Source organism: Chionomys nivalis, chromosome 7 (assembly GCF_950005125.1).
Source record: "Chionomys nivalis chromosome 7, mChiNiv1.1, whole genome shotgun sequence".
Lineage (NCBI taxonomy): Eukaryota > Metazoa > Chordata > Mammalia > Rodentia > Cricetidae > Chionomys > Chionomys nivalis.
In genome coordinates this window covers 50,628,677-50,654,925 of record NC_080092.1, presented here as the reverse complement: position 1 = coordinate 50,654,925, position 26,249 = coordinate 50,628,677, and the positions used below count along the sequence as shown (strand labels likewise).

At 49.6% G+C, this 26,249-nt stretch overlaps 1 protein-coding gene and 4 non-coding genes across 7 annotated transcripts; 3 read left to right on the top strand and 2 right to left on the bottom strand.

The window, feature by feature from the left end:
• Positions 1–323: 323 nt before the first annotated feature.
• Positions 324–23,708, bottom strand: Aloxe3 (arachidonate lipoxygenase 3). 3 transcript variants are annotated; one of them, XM_057776538.1, is made up of 16 exons: positions 23,597–23,708; positions 22,898–23,052; positions 21,909–22,113; positions 20,364–20,445; positions 19,281–19,400; positions 18,831–18,956; positions 16,247–16,350; positions 15,569–15,741; positions 14,681–14,824; positions 14,393–14,596; positions 14,217–14,303; positions 13,530–13,699; positions 12,830–12,951; positions 7,350–7,450; positions 6,638–6,808; positions 324–1,204 (listed from the first exon to the last, which is right to left on the bottom strand). In XM_057776538.1, exons 1-16 carry the CDS (start codon positions 23,598–23,600, stop codon positions 1,025–1,027), a joined length of 2,148 nt encoding a protein of 715 aa, XP_057632521.1. In that variant the 5' UTR covers positions 23,601–23,708; the 3' UTR covers positions 324–1,024. The 3 variants fall into 3 exon arrangements, with proteins under 3 accessions (XP_057632521.1, XP_057632522.1, XP_057632523.1); XM_057776539.1 differs by lacking the exons at positions 20,364–20,445; positions 21,909–22,113; XM_057776540.1 differs by lacking the exons at positions 20,364–20,445; positions 21,909–22,113; positions 23,597–23,708 and having other exon boundaries at positions 22,898–23,232.
• Positions 23,709–24,189: 481 nt separating this feature from the next.
• On the top strand, positions 24,190–24,262 carry Trnak-uuu (transfer RNA lysine (anticodon UUU)). Its single transcript has one exon. It is a non-coding gene; the product is annotated as a tRNA-Lys (tRNA).
• Positions 24,263–24,774: 512 nt separating this feature from the next.
• On the top strand, positions 24,775–24,846 carry Trnaq-cug (transfer RNA glutamine (anticodon CUG)). Its single transcript has one exon. It is a non-coding gene; the product is annotated as a tRNA-Gln (tRNA).
• Positions 24,847–25,242: 396 nt separating this feature from the next.
• Trnal-uag (transfer RNA leucine (anticodon UAG)) lies at positions 25,243–25,324 on the bottom strand. The gene has a single exon. It is a non-coding gene; the product is annotated as a tRNA-Leu (tRNA).
• A 499-nt stretch (positions 25,325–25,823) lies between these two features.
• On the top strand, positions 25,824–25,910 carry Trnar-ucu (transfer RNA arginine (anticodon UCU)). The gene is given in 2 exon segments: positions 25,824–25,860; positions 25,875–25,910. It is a non-coding gene; the product is annotated as a tRNA-Arg (tRNA).
• Positions 25,911–26,249: the final 339 nt, after the last annotated feature.

Sequence of the window (26,249 nt, the reverse complement as noted above, 5' to 3'; positions counted from 1 at the left end):
TTCTGCCTGGAACTCAGCCCACAGTTCTGCATGTAACTCCACCCACGTGCAAGAGGGCAAGGAATGAGTTTTCCAGGAGCAGAACTGGATTTCAGTAACCCCACTAATAAATAGTACCACACCCAGAACCTGGATTCTGGAACTTTGCAAAATGCTTAGTTCCTTTTTTTCAGTCCCCTGTGCCAGCTGTTCCTTCCCTTCTTGAGGACTCGCTCCAGGAGGTAAAGGCATGAATATAGCCTAACTAATCAAGAGTCTCCAGAAAATATGGCCCACAGATTCGCTCTTGCTCTTTGCCCCAGCACTTCTACACCCTGCCGCTATGCATCATCATCATCATCATAACAGAGGAAATGGGAACCGAATATGCCAGCTTTTATTGAAGTCACTGGGCTCAAGGAAGGAGGGAAACAACAGAGTGCCAGTGGGCAGGAGAGGAGCTGGAGAAAGCGACACATACAACCAGGCTAGACCTTCTGTTCTCAGAAACTCAACTAGACATACAAGTGCGCAGGGCTGACTCTTTCCTTCCCCTTAGAAGTGCTAGGAGCAAAGTGGAGTCTGTGGCAGTACTGGGCACACACCCTTCCATTCCAGTTTCAGGGCTCTTTCAGAGAAGGAAGCTGAATTTAGTGGTCCTGAGCTTGGGAGAAAGGGGTAAGGAAAGAGTTACCCCAAGTGAAAGACTGAGTTTGAGGGGGATGTGGAAGCAGAGCTCAGAAACTCAAGCTGGGCATCCCAGTATGGAAGGAAGATTGCCATATAAGAGCAAGGAAAAGAACTCCTTTTCAAGGAGCATATTGTGCATTTGAGTTATGTCAGCGGCTTTGACCCTGAACACTGCTGTACTGATCTCTCACAGCTCAGGGCCCATTTATATAACGTTAGGGCCATCTTGGTCCCATAGGCAGAGGAGAAGGTTCGAGATGAGAATACGGAGGGTGGAAGGGCCTGGAAGGCCCTAGGAAGTCGGCCTTCCCCTTATTTGGAGCTTCCTTTCTTCTGGGATGGTGTGAAGTGGGGCTTAAATAGAGACACTGTTCTCGATGAGAGGAGGGTCCAAGTAGGCATAAGGCAGTGCCAGGCTCTCGTTGCGTTCCCTGATGTCCCTTGAGATCTGTGCCAGGCAGTTCTGGAAGGCCGCAATGCTTTGCCTTGGGGCCTCCTCTGTGAAGTGTTCATCTGGGTAGGTGCCCAGAGGCCTCTGGGAGAAAATAGGTCGAGATGTTAGGAAGATAGTCAAGATAAGATAGACAGTAATGAAGGTTCACATGTCAACAGACAAAGTCAGGTGTTGTCTAGAGACACAAACCAGCTACCACCATGGAGAACACGAGCCCTTCAAATCACAACCCACTATCCCTTCGTTAAGCCGGATTCAGAACAGCTCCCATGGTGTTCTGAATGAGGATGTCTCCCATAGGCTCATATATATCAATGTTTGCTCCCCAGTTGATGGAACTGTTTGGGAAGGATTTGGAGGTGTGGAGGAGGTGTGTCAACCGGGGTGGGTTTTGAGGTTTCAAAAGCCCACATCATTCCTGGTTTTAAAACACTTTAAATTGCCAACTGTGGTGGCACACGCCTTTAATCCCAGCACTAGGGCAAGAGGCAGACAACTCTCTGTGAGTTTGAAGCCACCCAGTCTACAAAGTGAGTTCAGGACAGCCAGAGCTACACAGTGAGACCCTGTCTCAAACAAACAAAACAAACAAAACCCAAAACATCTTGAACTTGTGGATCCGATGTAAGCTGAGTCTCAGTTATTGCTCTAGCACCTTGCCTGCCTGCTGCTATGCTCCCCGCCGTGACAATCGCCATGACGATCACCCAGCTAACTGTTTTCTGGTATAACTTGCCTTGTCACAGCAGTAGAAAAATGACTAAGAACCCCTCCCACTAGCCCCAGAAGCCTGCGAAGTATAGAGTAGACTGCAACTTGGGCCCTAGCCAACCTAATTGGAGTGCTCCCCCTGCTGGCACCCCTCTTAATAGCACTCTAATTTTGAAAGTCCGTTCCTGGATCTCAAAGAGGAAGAATGAAGTCCAGCCCCTCTCCACCTCCTTCCCTGATCCACTAGGTTTTTTGTTTGTTTATTTGTTTGTTTTCATTGTTTTGTTTTGTTTTTTGTTTTTTCAAAACTGGGTTTCTTTGTAGCTTTGAAGCCTGTCCTGGAACTAGCTCTTGTAGACCAGGCTGGCCTCGATCTCACAGAGATCCACCTGCTTCTGCCTCCCGCCTAGCTGCCTGATCCACTCTTTAAAGTCAAAGGCCGCAGTCATATTCACTATTCAAAAGCAGTTAACAAATGTATTCCAGAAAACAGGTCCAAGAGTATAGCTGGCACCACATGGGTTTACTAAATCCAAGCCCTGAGGACAGTCAGCCTCCTGGTTCTGAGGTCTTTACGGTCATCTGACATCATGAAACCTTTGCCATAGATAGACTCACTATCACCACAACATTGTAGGTCCAAAGGCATGGGTCCAGCTTTCTAACCTTCAGGCAACACCAGGGCTACTGACGCCTTAACACGTCTGGTTTCCATTTGACTGCGTTGATGAGGGCCTTCAGACTACCGCTAAACAGCAGAAATAATAGTGGACGTTTTTTTCTTGTCCCTAATTTTTCTTTTCTTTTTCTTTTCCCACCGAGACAGGGTTTCTCTGTGTAGTCCTGGCTGTCCTGAAACTCAGTCTAGACCAGCCTGGCTTCAAATGTATAGATCCATCTGCCACTGCCTCCCAAGAGCTGGGATTAAAGGCGTGCACCACCACCGCCCAGCTCTTGTCCCTGATTTTACAAAGACATCTATTTTCATCATAAATACAGTGTTGGGTTTTTAAGATAAATTTTTAGCACCGGGCAGTGGTGGCATGCGACTTTAATCCCAGCACTCAGGAGGCAGAGGCAGGCAGATCTCTGTGAGCTGAGGACAGCCTGGCCTACAAAAGCAAGTTCCAGGACAGCCAGAACTGTTACACAGAGAAACTTTGCCTCAAAAAACAAAACAATCAAACAAAAAGATATATTTTAATCAAAATTCCTTCATGGGGGCTTCATTTGAGACAGGCTTTTATTAGTAATGGCTGTTTGCAGCCTTTTTCGCCTGTGTTGGGCTAATTATACACTATGCCTTGATATTGATGGAACAAACGATATCGCTACACTTCATAAGGTGAACCAGCCTTTCATCCTTAGAATAAACTAGGCCTTGCCACGACGTATTACTGTTTACTCCACAGTGCTCTGCCTTTATTGGCTGATACATTTTTAAGATTGTTGGAGCTAAGTAGAGGAGTTTATAATTTCATTTTCTTAATTACAGCTGACATCTAAGTATTTTATGTGAGCCATCACAACCGTACAACAACCCTGAAGACGACTTCTTTTATCGGCCCCCACTTTAGAGATAAGGAAATTGAGGCTTAGTGTAGCCAAATTAGAGAGATCACGGAGCTGTTGAGTGTGACCCAGGGACTGGGGCCCTCTAATGAGGTCCACCTCCCTTAAGGTCAAGGCCTGTCCTAGCTGGAGAAGCAGACTCCCAGGACGGAGGAGGATTCCGCCTTTTCCTGTGGCTTCCAGAAGTTTGAAAGACAAAGGAACCGGGCATGGTTGCATTTCGGCTGCCTTTGACCCCAGACTTCAGTGGGTGACTCTTCCGGGATCACCGGCCTGCACACCATACCTACCCTTACGTCTGGTTTGCATGTCTTTGAAAATCTGTTATGTTTTCGTAGAAAGTCATTCCTTTCGTCCAGGTTTCCAGTTTCGTGTCCATGAAACTGTAAGCAGTACAATCTTGCAATTTTAAAACTTCCTCTGTATGGTTTCCCCTTCCTATTCCCAGGGTGTATTTATGTTCTTTCCTTTCTTGGCTTGATTAGAAGTCTCGGGCTGGAGAGAGGGTGCAGCTGATGGAAGTTAGGCTGGCAACCAAAGTGTCGACAATTGTTTATCACGTCTTTATAGTACTAGTCTTTTCTCAGGGACTGCCTGATAGTTCAAGGTTGGCCTGGAAGTCACTAGATAGCCCAGGCTGGCTTCAAGCTTGCAGCAATCTTCCTGATTTAGCCTCTGGAATTATGGGTATAAACCACCACACCCGATTTATTATTGGTTCTTTCTGTCTGTCTGTCTTTCTTTTCAGTTTTTCAAAACAGGGTCTCTCTGAAGCTTTGAAGCCTGTCCTGGAACTAGCAACTAGCTGTATAGACCAGGCTGGCCTTGAACTCACAGAGATCCACCTGTCTCTGCCTCCAGAGTGCTGGGACTAAAGGCATGCGCCACCATCACCCAGGCCTATTATCAGCTTTAAAAAAAAAAAAATGACAGAATGAGTTCGGTGGTTAAGACTATAAACTGCTAGCCAGGCACTCTGGAGGCAGAGGTTGGTGGATCTCTGTGAGTTCGAGGCCAGCCAGCTCTACAAGAGCTAGATCCAGGACAGCTAAGGCTGTTACACAGAGACTGCTGTTGCCAAGGACCAGAGTTTGGTTCCCACCACCTTGTGTTTAGCAGCTTACAATCCCCAATTACTCCCATCCACAGGACCTAGCACCTTCTTCTGGATTCTGTAGGCACCTGCCCACATGTGTGCGTGTATCTACACCCATACACACATTACTAAGATAAAACACACTTTAAAAACGTATTTTAAAAAGTACAGCATGGTGATGCACACCTTCAATCCCAGCACTGAGGAGGCAGAGGCAGAAGGCTCTTTTTGAGTTCAAGGCTAGCGTGCTCTACAAAATGAGTGCCAGGACAGCCAGGACGACTCAAAAAAAAAAATGCTGGGCAGTGGTGGTGGTGCTAGCCTTTAATCCCACTCGGGAGACAAAGGCAGGTGGATCTCTGTGAGTTTGAGGCCAGCCTGGTCTACAGGGAGAGTGCCAGGACAGATTCCAAAGCTACACAGAGGATCCCTGTCCCGAGAAACAAGAAATAAAAGCAAAACATTTTATTATTTAGTAAAAATATAATGAAAGAAAAAGTTGTTAAAGAGATTTTTTTAAAAGCTGCCATGTTTCTAGCACCAAACCAAACCAACCATGAGAAACGAGGGCGTGCAAAGATGCCATGTGACCCTGGCTTGGAGGCAAGATCACAGGGACAGAGTCGCATGATGGAACAACGCAATGTGTGAATGGCCATGACGGTAACCGATGATTCAATTGCTGCTCACTTTAGCCTAAACTCCTTAGCTGCCTCATCTCCTCTCTCCAAACCTGTCCCTCTCAACCACTTACACAGTCACAGAAACACCCTTGCTGGAACAAAGTAAGTCGTGTAACTTCTAGCTTAAAAGCTTCATTGTCCTCTGAACAAATACTATGCAAAGTCCTGCCTTACTCTTCACCCTGCCCTGCCAGGTCACTTCCCTGAACCTCGGCAATCATAAGAACGCCCTAGACTCTCCCTTCCACTCCTGGGTGTCCCTCCCTTTGCCTAGAAACCAACGTTGCCCCTCCTCTACCAAACTCCTACTTGTCCCACAGGTTTCAGCTTTATGTCACCTAGTCCATGAAGCTTTCCTGGGTTCTCCCATGTAGGTTTCCCAAGGCCCTATTCTTGCTTTGGGAATAACAATAGGCATTGCTCCCCACCGATGCCTCGTATACCAAGAATACTCAGGAAGTGGTCTTGAATGGAGGGTTAATATACAAGAACTTCCAACAACACTCTGATGTTCCTCTTCATTCACCTGTATGTCACATGAAGGCATCAAGAGGGTGGGGTGGGGTCGCATTCAACTTCATATACCTAGTATCAAGCACTATGCTGATATGTAGGAGGAGCCCCACACTTAATGCTTAGGTGAATTAATGAGTGGTTGGTGGATAAATGTGTGATTAGATAGATGGCAGGATGGATGGATGGATGGATGGATGGATGGATGGATGGTTGGATGAATGATGGATGGGTGGGTGGGTGGGTGGATGGATGGGTGGATGGATGGGTGGGTGGGTGGGTGGGTGGGTGGGTGGGTGGATGGATGGATGGATGGATGGATGAATGGATGGATAGGTGGATGGATGGGTGGGTGGATGGATGGGTGGATGGATGGATGGATGGGTGGGTGGATGGATGGATGGATGGGTGAGTGGGTGGATGGATGGATGGATGGATGGATGGATGGATGGATGGATGGATAGGTGGATGGGTGGATGGATGGATGGATGGATGGATGGATGGATGGATGGGTGGATGGGTGGATGGATGGATGGGTGGGTGGATGGATGGATGGGTGGGCGGATGGATGGATGAGTGGGTGAGTGGGTGGATGGATGGGTGGGTGGATGGGTGGGTGAGTGGGTGGATGGATGGGTGGGTGGATGGGTGGGTGAGTGGGTGGATGGATGGGTGGATGGATGAGTGGGTGGATGGATGGATGGGTGGGTGCATGGATGATGACTTGTAAATTACATAGAAGTCGGAACCCAGCCACTAAAGTGGCATTTGTTTCTATGTGTGTCCTTGGAGATCAAGTATCATTTCCTGTGAAGACGAAAAGACTCTTGAGGCATCTGAGCAGCAGACATAAATGGCTTACAACCCTCCTCCTCCAGAGTGCTTCGCTGCCTAGTCTCTGCAGTTCCCAACCTCTGCCCCACTCCTCCATGCACACACCTGGTCCTTGGGCTCCTGGCTGACCAACCAGAAGAGGAGAAGGTTGCTGCAGGTGATGTTCACTTCCGGGAGGGTGTCTAGGTAAGTCTTCATCGTTGTGTTCCCCTTGGCCTGAGGTGGGGGCTGCCTCATAGACGACGGGGCATTGGGCATCCAGGCGCCAAAGTCATGCTATGGAGAGATCCCCAACACCCAAGTTGGATGAGCATAAGTTCCTCTCATTCCCGATCCCACCTCAGCCATCCCAGATCTCAAAGTTAAGAAGAAGTCCCAGAAGTCCCACAAGCCCAGCTCACCCCTTGTCATCCTCCACCCAGTGTTCCAAGATGGGGTAGAGTGAGTCACCCTGAAGGGAGGAACCCTGAGAGGAGGCAATCCTAGACAAAGGCCTTGGGCTGGCGTGTCTTGAAGCATCTTGATGCTCTACATAGCCAGTTCTTGCCAACGTCAGTTCTGTTCCCAATAGAAGCTTCCCAGAGTCGCCACTGTACCTCTGGAAGCAGCTCCACCCAGCCATCACTCAACACTAGTTCTTCACCCCACCCAGTCACTGCTCCAACCTCAGTGGCGATCGTAATCCCAGCCCAACCCTGACCCACCCATTCGCTCAACCAGAACTCTTACCTCAAGTCCATGGCCAAGCCTAATCCACCTTTGGAACCTAACACCTTGGGTGGCCCAGTGTCCCTAGGCCTGCTCTCCCAAGTCTTACCTGCCCACTATTGACTGCAGCGTGCTGGGCGGAACAGTTAAAGATGATTGCAGTGAGATACTTCCCGAGCTCTCCTGGAGTGCACAGCCGGCTTGGGAAGCCTGGGTGTGGAGAGGAAAGGAAGAGGATGTGGATGTAGATGGGAGGTGCTGGATTCCTGGGGGTTTCTCGAGGCAGGGGCTGACCACTAAGGAAGAGTGAAAGATTAAGGGGCTAGACATAGGCTACAACTATCCTAAGACTAAGATTAGCACTGGGATGGCCACCACCAAAGGCTCTGGTCTTTGGAGGGGATCCAGATAGGATTTGGTCGCTAGACTAGAAATTATGGAAAACCAGGCTCTGAACAGAGCCAGCATCAAGCTGCCTCTCTCTGACCCGGAAGGCACTTCCACCTCTAGGCCACTAGCAGTTTATGATTTACTTCCACTCATGAGACCAATATCCGCGCTGGACACCACCAGCTGAGCATCCTCTGCCTGCCTTAGCAGAAGAGATTGCCACAGAGGATGTTACTGAAAAGTGCACCATGAGGAGTGCAGAAAGGAAGAGTAAAGGAACAGTTTGGAACCTAGGGGAGACAGATACACAGGACAGAAATCCGAGCTGAGACCACATCGTCTGGGGAGGAGGAGTCCCTATCTCCGCCCCGGCTGAAGCACAGGTGAGACTTAAGTACAGAAAGTTAACAGAGGCCAAGTGCAGAGGCTACATCTACAGTCCCAGACTTTTATTTTAGTTTTTGTTTGTTTGTTTTTCGAGACAGGGTTTCTCTGTAGCTTTGGAGCCTATCCTGGTACTAGCTCTTGTAGCCAAGCTGACCTCGAGCTCACAGAGATCCACCTGCCTCTGCCTCCTGAGTGCTGGGATTAAAGGTGTGCGCCACTACTGCCCAGTTTAGTCCCAGATTTTTGGGAAGTTGAGGCAGGACTGCTTGAACCTTGGGGTTCAAGGCTGATTGGGCACTGCAGTGAAATCTCATCTCAGAAAAAAAGCAAACAAGCAAAAACCAAAAAGGGCCCGCAAAATGGGTGAAGGGCCTAGCTGACCAAGTCTGAGCACCTGAGTTTGACCGCAAAGGGCACACGGTGAAAGGGAAGAACCAGCTCGGCAAGCTGTCCTCTGACCTCACATATGTGCCATGGTGCACACGCCTTTACTCACACATGTGCATCATACACATGCTCATACAAAATGAATAAATGTAATGAACATCAAAAATAAATAGAACAATTAAAACATCATTTTAAAAGATAATGCAGAAGGGTTGGGGCATGGCTTCCATGGTAGACTGCTTTCTTCCTTTCTTCCTTCCTTTCTTCCTTTCTTTCTTTCTTCTTTCTTTCTTTCTTCTTTCTTTCTTTCTTCTTTCTTTCTTTCTTCTTCTTTTTCTTTCTTTCTTTCTTTCTTTCTTTCTTTCTTTCTTTCTTTCTTTCTTTCTTAATATTTGATCCCAGCACAGCACAAACCCAGTATTGGTAGCATATGACTGTAATCCCAGCATTACAGAGTGGAAGCAAAAAGACCATTTCAAGGCTATCCTTGGCTACTTATTGAGCTTAAGGTCAATCTGAGATATATGAGACCACATCTCAAAATAAATAGATCAGTAAATAAGTGAGCAGCAGAGGAAAACATTGTCAGGCTGAGCTCAGTCCTCCATCTTTGCACCACACAAACCTCATCCAAGTCCATGGCTTTACTCGCTTGCTCTGATGAGTGCAATCACAGTCAAGGTTAATAAAGCAAGATAGGAGAGTTGAACCAGTACTAGCTAAACTCCAATGTGGGTCTTGTGGGTCTTATGGGTCTTAAGGAGAAAGTAAACATCCCAGAGAGAAGAGCATGGATTTTGGTACTAGCGTGTGTGTGTGTGTGTGTGTGTGTGTGTGTGTGTGTAACTGATACCTCTCAGATGCCAAGGGACAACTGTACTTTTTTGTTTGTTTTGTTTTTCAAGACAGGGTTTTTTTTTTATGTAACAGCCCAGGTTGCCCTGTAACTTGATTTGTACATCAGGCTGGCCTCAAATTAGAGATCCTCCTGCCTCTGCCTCCTAGATGCTGGGATTAAAGGTTTGAGCCTACCACCACTCAGTTTGTTCGTTTGTTTGAATACAAGGTCTCTATGTGGCTCTAGAAGTCCTGGAACTCACTCTGTAGACCAGACTGGCCTCAAACTCACGGAGGAGATCCAGCTGGCTCTGCCTCCTGAGTACTGGGTTTAAAGACATGTACCACCATGTCTGGCAAGACAGCTGTATTCTTTATCCAGCTGGTGCTCACACCTCCTCCTACCTCACATTGTACATCAGCAAAGACTTCCAGAAGCCCATCTTCCCTGACTGCCACGCTTTCCAGCCACCATCTCTCCTGTCACTTCCACCTTTTTCCTTTGTGGGGCTAAATCAGGAGTTGGAGGGGTGTAGAGCATATCAAGGCCCTGAATTCGACCCCCACCGCATGCGCACACGTGTGCATGCACACACATCATAAGTCACATGATGTCACCTTTCACTAGAACCTTCTAAAGAGTCCCTCTGTTGCTCACTTTCTCTGCTCCTTCTTTCTTCCCTTTACTTTATGCTGGCTACCTAGCCTTTGTGATATTCCTCAAACACACTGGCACAGCCAGAGCCCAGGGCCTGACACTTACTGTACCACGGCCTGAGTATTCTCATCTCAATTAATGTCCTCGACCCCTTGATATCTCCCTAAGCTCTAGCTCCGCAGTCAGTCATTCTTTGGCTCTCTGTATGAAATATTCTCCCTAGTGAGATTCTGGCTCTCTCCCTAACACTCATAGTCTTCTGACATGTTTGTTGGCCATCTCTATCTCCCTCCAAAGCCCCATTAAGAGCAGAAGTTTTGCCGAGTGGCAGGGGGAGCACACCTTTAATCTCAGAACTCAGGAGACAGAGGCCTGGTCTACAGAGCTAGTTCCAGGACAGGCTCCAAAACTACAGAGAAGCCTTGTCTCAGGGAAAAAAATAAAAATAAAAATAAAAAATAAATAAAAAAAACCTAACTAGAGTAAACTGAGCAGTGGTGGCGCACGCCCTTAATCCCAGCACTCTGGAGGCAGAGGCAGGCGGATCTCTGTGAGTTCAAGGCCAGCCTCGTCTATAGAACAAGTTCTAGTTCCAGGACAGCCAGGGCTATGCAGAGAAAGCCTGTCTCAGAAAAAAAAAAAAATCCAGGGCAAGTTTGTACTGGAAGAGCTGTCGCCACTCTGAAAAGCGCTGTAGTGTATAGACTCGTAAACAAGTTTAATACAGAGGGGGCTGACCCAAAAGTAATTAAATCTCAGTTTGAGTCTTATAGGAAACAAATGTGCCAGGGCAATGAAGCAGCCAGGATCCTGATTAACAGTAAGTTTGCAAAACACAGGGAAAGGTCACCCTTTAAAATACCCAAGAGAAATCTGAGTGTCGTCACCTTAACCTAGAAATCACTCCTGGTCTTGTTGCTGTCGAGACAAGCTGACATCAGCGGCTTCGCAATGTGATGCAAAGCGCCAGGACAGCATCGCCTGAGAAATATTCTTGCCAAAAATGTGCAACCTTTATACATTCCTTCCCGTTTACAGAAACCACACAAGACAGGAACAAGATGGGTCACACAGGAGACAGCAATTAGATACATTCAAAGGTGACACACTGCCCAGCACAAGCCTGGGGTTTTCCATAGCTCCATGTTGTGGAACAAACAGCAGGGTGCCAGGGGTGCACTGGCATGAGGGTGGCCTCTGAGCGTTTGAGGCCAGCCTGATCTGCATTCAGAGCTTCAGGCCAGTAAGAACAGTGAGACCTCGTTTTAAAAAAAAATCAAAGCAAATAAATAACAAAAGAACTCCAAAAGCTGCTATAAGTAAAAGAATCTCTAAGTAAAATGTGGTACTTGGTTGGCTCCTATCCCAACTGGATCAGTGGAGGAATACAGGGCAAAGGGGGGGAATGTGAACTAACTGTGATGGTGACACTGATGAACGCTGACACTTCTGTTAAGTGTAGGGCTAAGTGTGCATAGCTCAATGGTACACTTGTCTACCACGTAGGAACCTGGGTTTGAGCCCCAGAACTACAGAAAGTTATCAGAATGGGGCTGTGGGCTAAGTGTGGCGGCACATGCCTTTAACTCCAGTGCTCCATAGGACACAGAGGCAGGCAGAGCTCTGTAAATTGTAAGCCTGGGCTACCCTGATCTACATGCAGAGTTCCAGGCTGGTTAGGGCTATGTAGTAAGATGCTGTCTAAAAGAAACAAACTCCAGAAGTCAGAGCAACCGATTAATCAAATGTGGCAACATACTGTAGGATCTGGTAGGTAGGTAAAGGGTCACAAAGGCGTACTCTGCTGTCCTATATGTTTGAAAAACGTTGTCTAAAAAGATGAAAAAAGTACAAAGTCCCTTCTGGATAGGACTGAAACAGCTGTCTGTTTGGAGGTGACTTGAAACTACCCTCTGAAACAATCAATCATCTAAAAACCACGTCCCTACTGAGAAGACTCGGGCCAAGGTAAAGGAAATTGGCAGATGGGCATTTGAGCCACTTTAACACAACACAGACAGAAGGCTCAGTGGATAAGGGTCATCAGGGACTGATCCCTGAATGCAGTCCCTGGGATCCATGCAGTAGGAGGAGGAGCTAAGTTACCTACACATGCGCTGTTGTGCACCTATACACACAAAACAAACAAACATATAAATGAAAAAGGATTAAAAAATAAAAACAGCTGGCCATGGTGGCACAGGCCTTTAATCCCAGCACTAAGGAGGTAGAGGCAGGCGGATCTCTGTGAGTTTAAGACCAGCCTGGTTCCAGGCAGTAAGGACTATATAGTGAGACCCTGTCTCAAAACAACATGAGAGCATTCTTTGGAAAAAGCGGTGTTGGTTTTTGAACCTGGAAATCCACCATGGAGGAGTAACAGAAGAAGGTTCCTGCCATTAGAGATGCCCAGACGGGAGTCTCAGAGCCAGGCTAGCCAAGAGTTAGGTCCACGGGGAGCAAGGGGTCTCATCTTTCCTGAGACTGAGAGAATACTAAGGAAGGAAGGGTGGTTGCAACACTTGCTTGGCACTGCATTTAAGGAATAGAAGTTGATGTTTTCGGGGGAGGTTGCTTGGGCAGAGGGAGGATGCAAGGAGACAGGGAGATATGTGGGATCAGAATGCATGACATCATATCCACAAAGAATCAATTAAACAAAATAATTTTAAAAATATTTTCAATGAAAGAAAAATAGAAAAAGAACTGGGAAAAAAAGGGAACAGAAGTTGAGAGGAGACATGTCAGAAGATAGGGAAGTCACTTAGCATGAGTGACGCCCTGGGTTCAATCCCCAGTACCACATTAAATGCAATTTATTAGTGTGGATTTCAGTAATAAGAACTGACTAATGCAGGAGAGATAGGTGAGGATGAGAACTGCACCAGCAAGAGCTTGTGAGTGGTGTGGATGAAGACAAAGAGGGGTACCTGAATTCTCCCGGCCGAGGAACGCCTGAGCAAAAATCTCACCCACCCAGGCCTGCAGCTCAGAGTCCTGCTGCACCGACGCATCGTCCGGATAATAGTAGCTCACGATCTCGGAGACAAACCTGCAGGACAGAACTGCTGGTGCTTCTGGAGTGGACGGGGGGGGGGGGGGGGGGGGGGGGGTGCTGGGGGGGGCCAGCTGGTGAGGCCCACTGACATTCAGGGGGGCAGAAGCAGGTGGCCAGAGTCTACTATTAGGAGTCCCCAAAGAGAAGTGAGTTCAGTGGACCCCCAGATCCAGCAGGAACCACTGCCTAGACTCCCCGTAAGTCTCCCGCCCCCAAAATCAAGGAGGTTTTGGGTCTCCTCCCTGGATGGCAATGAAGGGGAACATCATTCTGTTCCCTCCCTGTTCACCACTCCAGAGAAGAAGCCCTGCCTGCCTCCACAAGCCCTGACCCTCTTATCCCTCTGAACAAGGTGCCCCTTCCCTTCCTCCATCGCGGCTCACAGTCACCTGCTATGGCACAGGGGACCTGTCTGCCAGTTCCTACTCTTGAGAATTTCTTATGCTGAGTGGAGTCTGAGAACACCTAGAGACTCAGGCCTCAAGAGCGCCAACTGACATGAACGCAGGAGTCCACACTGCCCCCTGGGTCCCGAGACCTTGGTGGCTGGAAGGACCTGAGGGTCCCCACACCTCTCAATAGCCGCCCAGATCTTCAGGCCATCGTCCCGGTAGTGGTAGTTGGGGATGTTCAGGACCCCACGAGCCCGTAGGCTGTCCGGAAGGCAAAAATCCGTGTAGGTGAAGTGGGCCAGCCCTGTGCTCATGAGGTAGATGAGGCCGCGCCTACCGATGGAAGTGACCTGGGGACACAGCACACAGCTGGACTTCCCAAACTGGCTCACACCCCACCCACAGTGCCCGGAGATCTGCTGGACTAATGGCTCAGGTCAGAGACGGGCATGTGTGATTTATCGTGCAGTCAAAGACCACAGATCAAATACTCATACGGGGCTGCTTAACGTAGGCTTCTCGGACTGAGGACCTACGGGGTGCGTGGGAGGGGACCTTGAGGTCCTGATAACTACAAGAGTGACAACGCAGGAGAGGTGAGATCTCAGGATGAGTGGGGAGCAGGGCTGAGCTAAGGTCGACGAGCCCATTGAACCTACTTTTGAGGGTGTGTAACCCACGGCTGGGAGTGGTCAGCTGGGTCAAGGCTTAGGGGAGGGGCAAACAGAAGATTTGCAAAGAGGCGTAGCTTAAGGGAAGAGGCAGAAGAGGATTACACTAGGGGTCTTGTGACCGGGAGCAAAACTTGTGGGCGGGGCAAAGCACGCTTAGGGGCGGGGCCTTATGGTCGTGGCGGAGAGACTGTACCTTGTCCACGAGGCCTTCTGGGTTGAGCAGCGTGGCCCTCGCGATAGTGTTCACCTGCAGCGTGTAGCGAGTGTGGGGAAGCAGGAGCTGCGAAAGGAACGAGGTCACGTGGACCGAAGGTCAGGGTAGGCCTGAATGCCCCGCCCCCTTTAGTACGGACCCTGCGTCCCGCGGACCTTGTAGATTGGGTGACAGAGCGGCAGTTGACGCAGTGTGGCCATGGAGAAGGCCTCGCATAGTAAATGCGTGCACAGAAAGTGCGTGTTGTTCTCGTGCACCAAGAACTCAGAGTTGCGCACCCACGTCTTGGCCAGCAGCCAGTCCAACTCGCAGTCAGTGGGTAGAAAGATGGGGCTCTCCGGTCCCGGTGTCTGACTGAGCTGCAGGCGAGAGGAGTAAGAGGTGTGGCTCAAGCCTATTAGCCTGAGGCTCCACTCCCCAAAGTCGCACCCCCAAAGGCTCACCTGGATGGCCAACGGCAGCAGAACCCCCTGTGGGTTGAGCCACAACAGGCAGAGCGGAGCTGCTACGTACTGTTGGCGACCGTTTAGGCAATGGACAGGGGCCTCCGCCAAGATCCAGTAGTCCGCTAGGAAAATATGCCCCCTCTACAGAAGGCACACAGAGACTTAACAAGCCCTCCGCCCACCCCACCCCCCGCCCGCCGCGTGTCTCTCTTCCCTCTCTGCTCTGTGCAACAGGAGGAGCTGAGGTGCCCAGCTTGAGATTCAGCAATTCTTGCTACCTGCACTAAAGGCCAATGCTCAGTACCGCACCCTTCCCAGAATGCCCGGAATGAGGTCTAGATGAGTCTGTCATTGTGGAATCCCTCATCCAGCCTCTGGGCTTGGACAAGCCGACTTCCTCTGCTCCTCCCCCAATACCTTTGTCCATCCTACTCTCTCAGCCCGGAAGGAATCCCCTCCTGAGACCTGACCTCAGTGTATCCAACAACAGGAAAAGCAATACTCAATGAGTTTACCAACCATGGCCCCAGCCTCGGAGAATGTCTGAGGGCTTGGCTGTCACAGAGACTAGGCTGTCATCTGCTCCGGTCCTCAGAGTTCCTCGTTCTTTGTCATTGTTCCTGCTACACCTGCCAGTCTTGTGGCTGGACTGTCCTAAAGCAGCTATCTTTGGCTTCAATACTTGGGATCTCTGAGACCCTAAAACAGGCCTCAAACCATCCCAAATCCCACCTGGGCCCTCCTCCATATCTGTTCTTGAAAAGTAGACAGGTCTGCCCTGTAGATGGGGCCCACAAACCTCTACCCTCCACATACAGCCCTAGTCCACAATGGCAACCCACCTGCCTCCCTCCTGTTAGGTCCACTGCCAAGGCCCTCACCCACCTCTAGCTCTGTTTGTAGGCAGGTGCCTGGTCCCAGCAAAGGTGCCACCATGTCATTGGTGACAGGCAGCTTGCTGGGCAAGCTGGAGAGGCAATGGAGCATGACAGGATTGACACCATTCAGGTACTGGTACCCAAAGAAGCTGTCCTCACACCAGTGCTCTGTGACATACTCTGGGGGGTGGCAAGAGAGGGAACCAGTAGGTCTGGAAACTACTTCCCAAACTCTGGTCCAGTCCCACCCTTCGCTCCTCATTACGGCTTCAGTTCTCCCCAGGAACAGTACAAGGTGCACAGATCTACATTTTCAGTTCAATACTGGACCCTGAGCGTCCGTATGGCAGCGTGACTTGCCCACTCGAGTGGCAGTGCCGGCATGAGAACCAAATTCTCTCTCTCTGACCCCAAATTCCAGAACACCTGGTAGTAGGAGTAGGGAAGGGAGTCACATGGCTCTGATCAAAATCAGGACATCTTAAATGACCATGAGTCTCTTCTGGATGAGTAGAGTTTCTCTATATCCTCTTTCCTATCCTTGCCTAAGCAGATTCCTGAGCTCCTGAGGAAAATCTGAAGGATGCCAGTGATGAAGCCAGGAGCCCAGCCTGTTGGAATCCAGCAGCTGGCATGTGCATGGCATACAGTAAAAGACCAGCACCCCTTGCCTGGCCCTGCACACCTGAAGTGAAGGTCTTGTGGCACCAGAAGATGTTCCGGATGTCATCCAGCTTCTTCCAGGAGCCCTGCCGGTCCAACAGACCGCGAATCTTCATGCCCAGGGATCTGAGGGACAGAAGAAGGTGAGAGCTGAACTGGCGGGGGGTGGGGGCAGTAGGAGTCACTGTGCCCAGCCTGGAGAGAGACCTTAGGGCCATTTCCCAATTTTAAGTTCCTAACAACCCACATGGGAGAAAAGTCTAGCACTCAAGTGAAACCCTGCAGACGTCAGGGACCTGCTTTAAACCCGGCCATCCCCGAGAGGAAAGAGGGCATTTGTGGGCAGAAGTGGCCCACCGGCACTGGTGTTTTGACCTGCTTTCTTCAAACTTCTAAGATCTCCTAGATCTTCCATAATTCCTTTCTGCCTATAAGATAAAGCCCCACATGCCATGAAGCCTCACAACTCCCTGTGCATCTGTTACTTCCCATCCTACTGTGAGTTCCTTGGGAAAAGAACTCGGCTCTGTGCACCCTGCCATGCCCATCTCCTCATGGGTACCCACCAAATGAGCTGATCTAAGGGAAAGGGAATGGAGCTCGGAACGGGAAGGTCTGTAGCAAGGGGTCACTAAGACAGCTGTGCAAGAGTGTGGACAGCTGAGGAAGGCAGAGGGTGGGAGTGGATTCATGACCTCACAGACCCAAGGTCAAGGTCATCTATGCTCACTTTAAGTGCTGGCACACTTACCACACAAACATTTGCTGAGTGCTTTTCAGGCACAACCAAACGAACTAGGCAGAGTTGAGCCTAAGTAGCACAAACCAATATATAGTCCCGGCTACTCACAAACCTATATATAGTCCCGGCTACTCACAAACCTATATATAGTCCCGGCTACTCACAAACCTATATATAGTCCCGGCTACTCATCTGGCTAAGGAAGGAAGATCACACTCTCAAGGCCTCTCTGAGCTATGGAGAAAACCTGGAAGCCCTCAGTCATGAAGGCAGAGGCTGAGGTGGCAAATAAGCAAAAAGACACTTTCTCTTTCAAGGGCCTGCCACAAATGCCCTTCACAACGTACCTTGATCTTGCCCTTCATTTGACCCCCCCCAAACTCCTGCAAGGCTGCCTGAGAACAGCCCCTCTTCCCTGTGACCTTGCTCAGAGCCCCCAACTGGTGACCCCATTCCTGCTTAGACCTTCACAACCTTCTCATCGGGGGCAACATCCCCCGATGCCCCATTGTCCTGACTGAGTTTGGTAATATATCCTGGTCCTGGAGTCTGAGCTCCCTGTGGCTGCTGGACAAGACGTCCATCACAGACAATCTTTCATGCTTCCCTCCACCCTCTTCCACTTGTCCTCTTTTGAAAGAATCATTCTAGACACACATGTGCAGGAACATTCTAGACACACATGCGCCAGAAGTGGAGACCCGGTTCTTGTCTTGTCCTCCTTTGTGCCTCCACATGCAACTCCAGATGAGTTTTCTCCCAGAACCCTTGGCTCATTGTCCCCACCCTGGACTCAGCCGTCACTTGCTGTCCTCTCATCTCTTCCCTGCCAGGCTTGTTTCAATCCAGCCCTTCTAACCAAGAGCCACACCCTAAACCCAGCTAGCCTCCGTCTTCTTCTTGTACCCAGGGGCTACCGGACTCCTCCCTCCGGTCCTACACACTGAACATCCTAGCCATCGACTTAAACTGATCATGAACGCCCCTACAGCTCATTAACCACATGCATGCCTCCTTAGCGGTCCCGTGGATTCTCTCTACCAGAAAGGCATCTCCTTGACGGGACCCTCTATCGAGGACCCTCTATCGAGGGATTCTGTGCTTGGCATCATCTCACTTGCCTTTCCTTAGAACTTCCGGTGGCTCAGTGGTTATGAGTGCTAGCTTCTCTCAGAGAGCCTGGGTTCGATGGCCAGTACACACACTGAGTAACTGGCAACCACCTGTAACTGATCCAGTGCCATTTTCTGGCCTCTGTGGGCACCTGCACACTTATGGCAAGCACTCACATAGACACACGCACAAATTTTTAAAAAAATCATAAATTTTAGACTTATGATGTCCTAGTAAGTGGGTCATTTTACCCTTCAGACAATTGTCCAGAGACTTTGTAAAAATTAAAGTTACATTAGGCAGGACATAGTGGTACAGGCCTTTAATCCCAGCACTCCTGTCTACACAGTGAATTCCAGGACAGTCAGGCTATGTAGAGAGACCCTGTCTCAAAAAAAAAAAAAAAAAGCGAAAAAAAATTATAGTTAAACATCCAGAAAATATGGGCTTTGGAGTTGAACCTGACATGGTCTGGCTTCACCTCCTCAAGACTAAGGACAGGGCCTCTCTATCCTACTTCCTATGGCCCCTGAGACCCATGCTCTGGCCAGGACAAGTGCTCTGAAGAACAGGCATAGGGACCGAAGGACAAGGCTAAGGGAGCCTAGGAGGAAGGAAAGAGGACTGTGAAGATCTGTGGGAGGGGAAAGGGGCGCAGAGAGAAGAGCTGGGGCCTGTCCTGTGAGGGCCCATGGCAGGAATAGAGAAGAAGGAACAGTGGGCAGAAGGGCAGGGGAGGCAACGCGCTCACGCAGGGATGGCGTTGAAGATCAGCGAGGCCGTCTTGGTGGCTGAGTAGCGGATGTTGGGCTCCATGTGCAGCAGGGACGGGATGTCAACTTTCATGGGAAAGCCAGGCAGGTACCGATTCCCAGGGCTGAGGAGAGGCAGGTAGAGAGGACAGAAACCAGTCGGTGGGCCTGGAGCCTGTCCCCCTCAATTCCTTTTCTCAGTCTCGTCCCCGGATGTTCTAGTTCTCCACTCATCGCCTCCACCCGCCCTTTCTGCTCCCAATCAGAAGGAAGGGCTTTCGTCTCCACAAACACTTCAAGACCATCACTGCCCCCCACCCTGCGCTCCTAAGAGGTGAATAAACTGTCCTCCTTAGGGGCTCTGATACCCCCTTCCATGCTTCCAGGCCCCATCTCAGTAGCCATCTGCATCCTGCCCCTCCACCCCCTTTCCAAGCGTTGGTTCTCACTTGTCATCCTGGTCCGCACAAGGCACTGTCTTGGTCAAGGCAAATTTCTGATCTGACTCGATCTCCTCAAAGCTGCTGACATCCAGCATGCGAGGGAACCCGGGGGCATAGATCTTCCAGCTGCCCAGGGGAGGAGGCAGAAGAGGTAGGGTCATCTTGGGATGAACAGAATCCTTAGCTTCTAAAAGTATGACTTCAGGTGACCACTGCAGCTTTCTGCTTTCTGGCTATGTGACGAAGAATTGGATTTTCTCTGTGAAGGCACTGAACCTCAGATAGGGAGCGACACTCGGGATCTTGTGCGTGCTAAGCACAGGCTGTGCAGCTGAACCACATCCCTAAGCCCCAGAGATGGGCTTCTGTTATTATTAAGATAAACCGAGTGCGATGGCACACCCCTGGAATCCCGACAATCGGAAGGCTGAGATAGGCCAGCCTGGGCTACCTGGTGAGTTTGAGGGGGCACTAAGACTGGTAAATGTAGTGCTGTTTCCAATATGGGGACCTGGATTCCATCAGGGCCACTCAGAGGATGAGACTGGCAATTTGATGGTCTTGGATAAGTGTTGGGGGTTGTTTTGTTGTTGTTGTTGTTGTTGTTGTTGTTAGTGGGAAGTTTTTTTGGTTTGTTTTGTGGGTTTTTGAATTTGGGTTTTATGTTTTTCAAGACAGGGTCTCTCAGTGCCTTGCTTATTGTGGAACTCTCTCTGTAGACCAGGCTGGACTTGAACTCGCAGAGATCCACCTACCTATGCCTCCCTAGTGCTGGGATTAAAGGCATGTGCCACCACCGCCCGGCAGATTTGGGGTTTATGTGAGTGTGTGAGGGATCAAACTTGAGACCTAGAGAATGGTAGGCAAGCTCTCAACTCCTGAGACACAGCTGTGTTCCCAGTCCAAGGTGACTGTTGATATTGGTAGTCTGGGTCCAGACTCAAGATCAGTGTTAGAGTGGAATTAAGTTTGAGAGACGATGCAGATCAGAATTGAGGTCACACGGTTTTAACTGAAGTCAGAATTAGGAACAATCTGAGTAAGGCTGAATAAAGATGGTGGCTAAAAGTCAAAGTAGGCTGTCCTCACCGATAGCATTCTTGGCGGGCCTGGAGTTCCCGTTTCCTGTGATCCAGAAGGAGGGGGAGGGAATCCTGACAGATGGTTCTTGCTGTAGGGAATGAAAGCCGGTCTTCATGTCAATCTCTTTTCAAACTGCTTCCTGCTGACAATGTGTCTGAACTCTCTAAGTCTTGATCCACGCTATCTCCATGTGCATCACTTGGGGAATGTCCACACACTCTTTGTCCATCCACCATGGGTTTGAAGCCATTGCCATATTCCTAACTGTTCATGTCTGTCTCCTGTCTAGATAACATTCTCCTCGAGGACAACAGTCATGTCCCACTCATTGTTTGTCCTCCCAGGGTCTGACTTGGTGTCTGGCATCGTGTTCATAGCACACACTTGATAACTGCTGAATAAATACATTTTAATAAAGCCACCATGTTCTCTGATGGCGAGTGGGGATTGATAGTAACGTCATGAAAAGTGCTTTGTCGGCTGTGGATAGTGTTCATTTGCCTCACTTTAACACAGAGTACCCTAGTGTTGCCTCTGTGGAACAGACAGTTCTGGAAGCAGAAAGAGTTTACACCAGTATTCTTGAAATCCAAAATTCAACAAGAGAGCCTAGCTCACTTCCCAGACACTTCATCCCCACCAGAAAAGCTAGAAGGAAGTAGGGCACAGGGTCTTTGCAGCTAAGTTTTCTAAATACCCATGACTTTTCTACCTGTTGAAATCTAGTTTGTAAGTTAATTACTTTCTGAGCTCTAGAGAAACATATTCTAGAGAAATGCAGCAGGATGCCATGGGTTTTCAGCTGCCTGGTGTGAGAGTATCTATCAGCATCTGGTGTATCTGTCTATATATAAGTGCCTATCTGTGTGGGCCTGCTTGTGTGTGCCTGTTTGTGTGTGCCTGCCTGTGTGTATCTGCCTGAGTGCCTATCTGTGTGTGCCCACCTGTGTGTGCCTGTCTATGTGTGCGCCTGTCTGTACCTGTCTGTGTGCCTGTCTGTGTGTGCCTGTCTATGTGTGCCTGCCTGTGTGTGCCTGCCTGTGTGTGCCTGTTTTTGTGTATCTGCCTGTGTGTGCCTGTCTGTATGTGCCTGTCTGTGTGTACCTGTCTGTGTGCCTGTCTGTGTGTGCCTGTCTATGTGTGCCTGCCTGTGTGTGCCTGTTTTTGTGTATCTGCCTGTGTGTGCCTGTCTGTGTGTGCCTGTCTGTGTGTACCTGTTTGTGTGTGCCTGTCTATGTGCGCCTGTCTGTGTGCGCCTGTCTGTGTGTGCCTGCCTATGTATGCCCGTCTGTGTGTGCCCATCTGTGTGTGACTGTCTGTGTGTGCCAGCCTGTGTGTGCCCACCTGTGTGTGCCTCCAGAGGAAGAAACACTACTCAGAAAGCCCGTGTATGTCAGGGCTTAACAATGCTCTTTATCAAAAGTTATTTACTTTTATATCCCAGCATTCCTAACCCCAGTCCTATTCCCTACACCCTGAGTTCTAAGAGACTCGATTCCTAATCCCAAAAGAAGCTGCTGCAGTACTGTGCAGTCCCTGGCCCTGGCCCACCTGTTCCTGGCCGCAGCTCCACGGTGCAATAGCCCTCAATCCACTGATAGCTGGGAAAGTGAGTCACCGTGCCATCTGGGGCAGTGACGCTGATGCAACTGCAGTACCAGGGATCTTTGCGGAAGAAAGCAAAGCGCTCCTTGTGTAAGCGCAGCAGCAGGATCTCACCCAGTTCTGCTGCACAGCGCACCTTGTACTTCTGAACCTGGAGTGATGGAGGCGCAAGCAAGACAGTGAGAGAAGGAACTGCCGCGGCATCTTTGCACTGGGAAAGGTGCATTAGAACCTCCACTTATTCTGGCAGATAAGCCTGAGCACTTGTTGATCCATGCGGCTCCTTTGCACGAATGAGAAAAAGCCTGTCTTCATATAGAAACAAGCACCACACAGTGCTTGTGCGGAGTTTTGCTAGCATTCCTAGCCTCCTTGACCAATAGGGCACTTTTATGTAGGGCAAACTCTCCTAGCGGCTGAAAAAGGGGAAGCAGACCCCTTCCAGAGAACAGGAAATCCATGCTCAAAGTGAGGAAGTTTATTTGGCAAAATTCTAGGGTCACTAATGGGAGGAGCCGGACCAAGCAGTGGTGATGCACGCCTTTAAGCCCAGCGCTCAAGAGGCAGAAGCAGGCAGTTCTCTGAGTTCGAGGCCAGGCTGGTTGGTCTACAGAGTGAGCGTCAGAACAACTCCGAGGTTGTGCAGAGAAATCCTGTCTGGAAAAACCACTAACAACAACAACAACAACAAATTGGAGGAGGAGTCAGGAAGCCAAGGAAAGTTCCCAGAGCCGCTTGTAAGTGCTTCTTCTCCACAGCCCTGTCTCATCATTCAAAAGGCAGGGACCACAAACGAAATGGTGATAAAGTTATGGTCATCCATCCTGAGTTCAGCAAGACTTGAGGAATCCAACCAGAATAATCCTTAACCCTATCAGGTTCCCCGTGAGTGAGGTCTGTTCCTTAGAGGTCCCCAATGTCTCCTGTGTACTCACCGATCCAGAGGCAAAGTCCCTGCCCACACGATCCAGCTTCTGCTTGGGGCTCTCAGCACAGGTACCCACCAAAGTAGCATAGATGTTGTCCAGTGTGCCAGCCTTCAGGTAGGAACCAGTGGTTACACACAGGCGGTAAACTGCCATGGTGGGACCTGATAACCCAAAAACAGTAGATGTCCCAGAGAAGGTGAGCTACAGGCAGAGCAGGGTCGTCTCCTGGGGTTGGGGGAGGGTGAGCCTGGAGAAGGGCCCAGCTCTGAGATGTTCCTGGGCTCGCTCGCGCTCTCTCTCTCTTTCTCACCGGAGCTTCACTGGTAGCTCAGGAGTACTCTCCCCGCCCACAGTCTGGCACCCTAATGCGTGTTTGCTTGCCTCTGACACAGCCGGTCCCTCTGGCTGGCTCATCCAGATGGATATCAGGAGACTAGGTCCATCGAGGAGGGAGGGAAGAAGGGAGGAGGAACCAAATGGCGAGAGGGAGACAGGGAGGAGGTGACGCGTGTGTGACTGGGACACTACCCTCTGCCTGATCAGAGGCTTGACTAACCTCCTGAGACCCATGTTCACCCTCTCCCCTGTTTCCACCCAGACCCTTCTCCTCCTATTTCCAAACCAGAAACGGGCACGAGAGTACCAGAATTCCTACATGTGAATCAACCATATGAATCACACCCTACGTGGGAAAACTGCACCAACCCATAAGTCACACGTGACCTCAGCAACAACCAAGTAAACAGGACGCTCCTCTCAGCAAGCGGCAGGTGGTCATGGTCCCCATCCTGCCACCCAAACACCCGTTTCTTCCTCAAGCCTAGTCCCCTCTCTGTCCCCAGGTTTTGGTATTTCCGATCTCTGTGGCGCCCGTGGAACAAGGCCTGCCTAGTGAACGGAGGCCTGCCGGGCAGCATCTGGAGGGCCCCGTGTGACATTCTTTATGCTCCAAGCCCTCCCTCAGCCTGCCTGCTGACCGTGGGAGGCAACCACGTGCCCTAGGAGCCAGGATCTAGGTCACAAGGGCGAGGGACTAAAGGTAGACTGGACCAGAGCAACCCGTAGCCCGCAGCGGCCCCGCGCGGCCGGTCTAGGCGCCTCGGGGATTCCAGCCTGCGCGGCTCCCGCCCGCCCCTGCTACCGTCTTAGAGAGACCCGTGAGGCGCCCGCATTAGCAGGTAGGCGGCCTTCTGTCATGGTCCTAGACAGGAAAGTCAGCCTGTATCATTTAGGTGAATGTAGAAGGCAGATGTACCTGAAAATACTCTTTTAGATATGAGTGCTACAAGAGCCCAAGGGCCCGGATAGCTCAGTCGGTAGAGCATCAGACTTTTAATCTGAGGGTCCAGGGTTCAAGTCCCTGTTCGGGCGCTAGGTTCTTTTTGTAAAACTACCACAAAGCACTGCTGTCACAGGCTGTTTTACAAGAGCGATGTGATAACAAAATGATTGACTTTGACTTCTTTTAAAAGGAGATGTAAATAAGTGAATTGGGAACAGAATGCCGATGATAAAAGGGAAGAGCGGTGTCTGTGTAAACCACGAATATGAGATTAATTTTCCTAAAAGCCGCAAGAAGAGTAAAAAGGAATTGACGAAATTACTTTTAATAATATATTTCAATTAATACAATATTTGAAAATCTTATTTTAACTTGAAGTTGGTATTTTAAAATCAGGAATTTTAACTTAATTTTTGAACTTCTTTTGTAATCTTCAGGTTTAGAAGAAGCATTCATATCTCAGGTACTCGATAACCACATCTAGTAGTTGACTTTTTCATGCCATTGCTTTGTTTTGTTGCGGTAAATGATAAGATTGGAATGCTATGCAAAACAGAATGTAGAATAATGTATGTAATATCCGAGGACACAAAAGAGAAGGGGTTCCATGGTGTAATGGTTAGCACTCTGGACTCTGAATCCAGCGATCCGAGTTCAAATCTCGGTGGAACCTTAATTTTCTTTTGTAATCGACTTAATAACTTTGAAATTTATGTTTTTTATATTGAGTAGTTTCACTCTGTATTACCAACCATCACGTAGAACTTATAGAAAATAATTTACGTACAGTGAGATCTGCGCTGGACTTGAATATACAATACAAAATACAATACAATACACTGTATATTTACAGGCATGTTTACAATGGAGATAGGTTATAAACAAGTCACTTCTAAGGTTGCTTACACATCTTGTGTATGAATACGAAATGGGTCTAGCGCTCTGTTGGCAAGCCAAAGGAAAAAAGCTAATGCTGAAACACTAGCCAAGCAATGGTTGTCATAAAATTGTAGATTAGACGCCTTAATAACAGCAGAGGCTTAATTAATCTATGGGAAAAACTCTAATGTGGCAGCGGTGGGATTCGAACCCACGCCTCCGAAGAGACTGGAGCCTAAATCCAGCGCCTTAGACCGCTCGGCCACGCTACCCGCACGTAGACTGCAATTTCCCGTCGTCTTCCTAAGAGAGTAGGGCAGCTGTGCAAGCCTCACAACCGGAAACCGAAGCGAAATTCTTTCGCTGTGTATTTCAAACTCGGGATGAGGAACCACAGGGACCCTGAACGACTTAGTAAAGAAGCTAAACAAACGAACCAGAAGACACAAAGACTTACGACAAAGCACGTTTATTGAGTGGGATCAAGCCTGGGAACCGCGCAAGTCTGCGCTCGGCAGCGCAAGGAGCAACCTGAGCTGTGCCCTGCTGGCGAGCTCACATCCCGTGACTGTCCCTCCCTGCTCCTTGCACCTGCGTCCACCCTCATGCCCGCCTGGCTCACGCGGGGGCTACACCTCATCCCGCCGGCCTCCGAGCCCTTCGCCTCCAGCTCCTATGAAGCTCGGCCCAATTTTTGCGCACACTCTCCTGCGCTGCCCTTGTTCTCTATGCTAGTCTCCGTATGCTGGGAGAAGGCGCCGCCCGCCAGGTGGCTCTGTGGCGCAATGGATAGCGCATTGGACTTCTAGTGACTAAAAAGCAATTCAAAGGTTGTGGGTTCGAATCCCACCAGAGTCGGTTTTATTTATCTTCTCTTGGCTTTCGTTAAAAAACAAAACACCCACTTTATTTTCAAGTCCAGTCTCAAACTCTGTCTGTCGCACGGCTCCTTACTTACCTGTCTGCCCCAGGGCTTGGGCCGTGGAGAGCAGGCCTAAAGGTGGGAGAAGGGTAGGGGCGTGACGCCGACATAGAGGCAGGCCCCTGGCTAGGGGACACACCGGGATTTAATAACCATTTTATTCCATGCACTAGGGACTCGGGAAGGGACTGGGCCGGGTGGAGAGGGTACAATCCTACACACAGGGTAGCGGGGCAGGGAAAAGGGACAGGAAAATATATATTTATATAGATACT

Bases quoted from the DNA above. Each gene is read 5' to 3' on its own strand.
- Aloxe3 (XM_057776538.1), bottom strand. The intron at 14,825-15,568 runs GTGGGTGAGGGC...TGCCTTCTGTAG, and splicing joins GCCTACAAACAGAGCTAGAG to AGGGGGCATATTTTCCTAGC. The intron at 12,952-13,529 runs GTGTGGGGACCC...TCTGTCCTGCAG, and splicing joins ATCTGGGCGGCTATTGAGAG to GTTTGTCTCCGAGATCGTGA.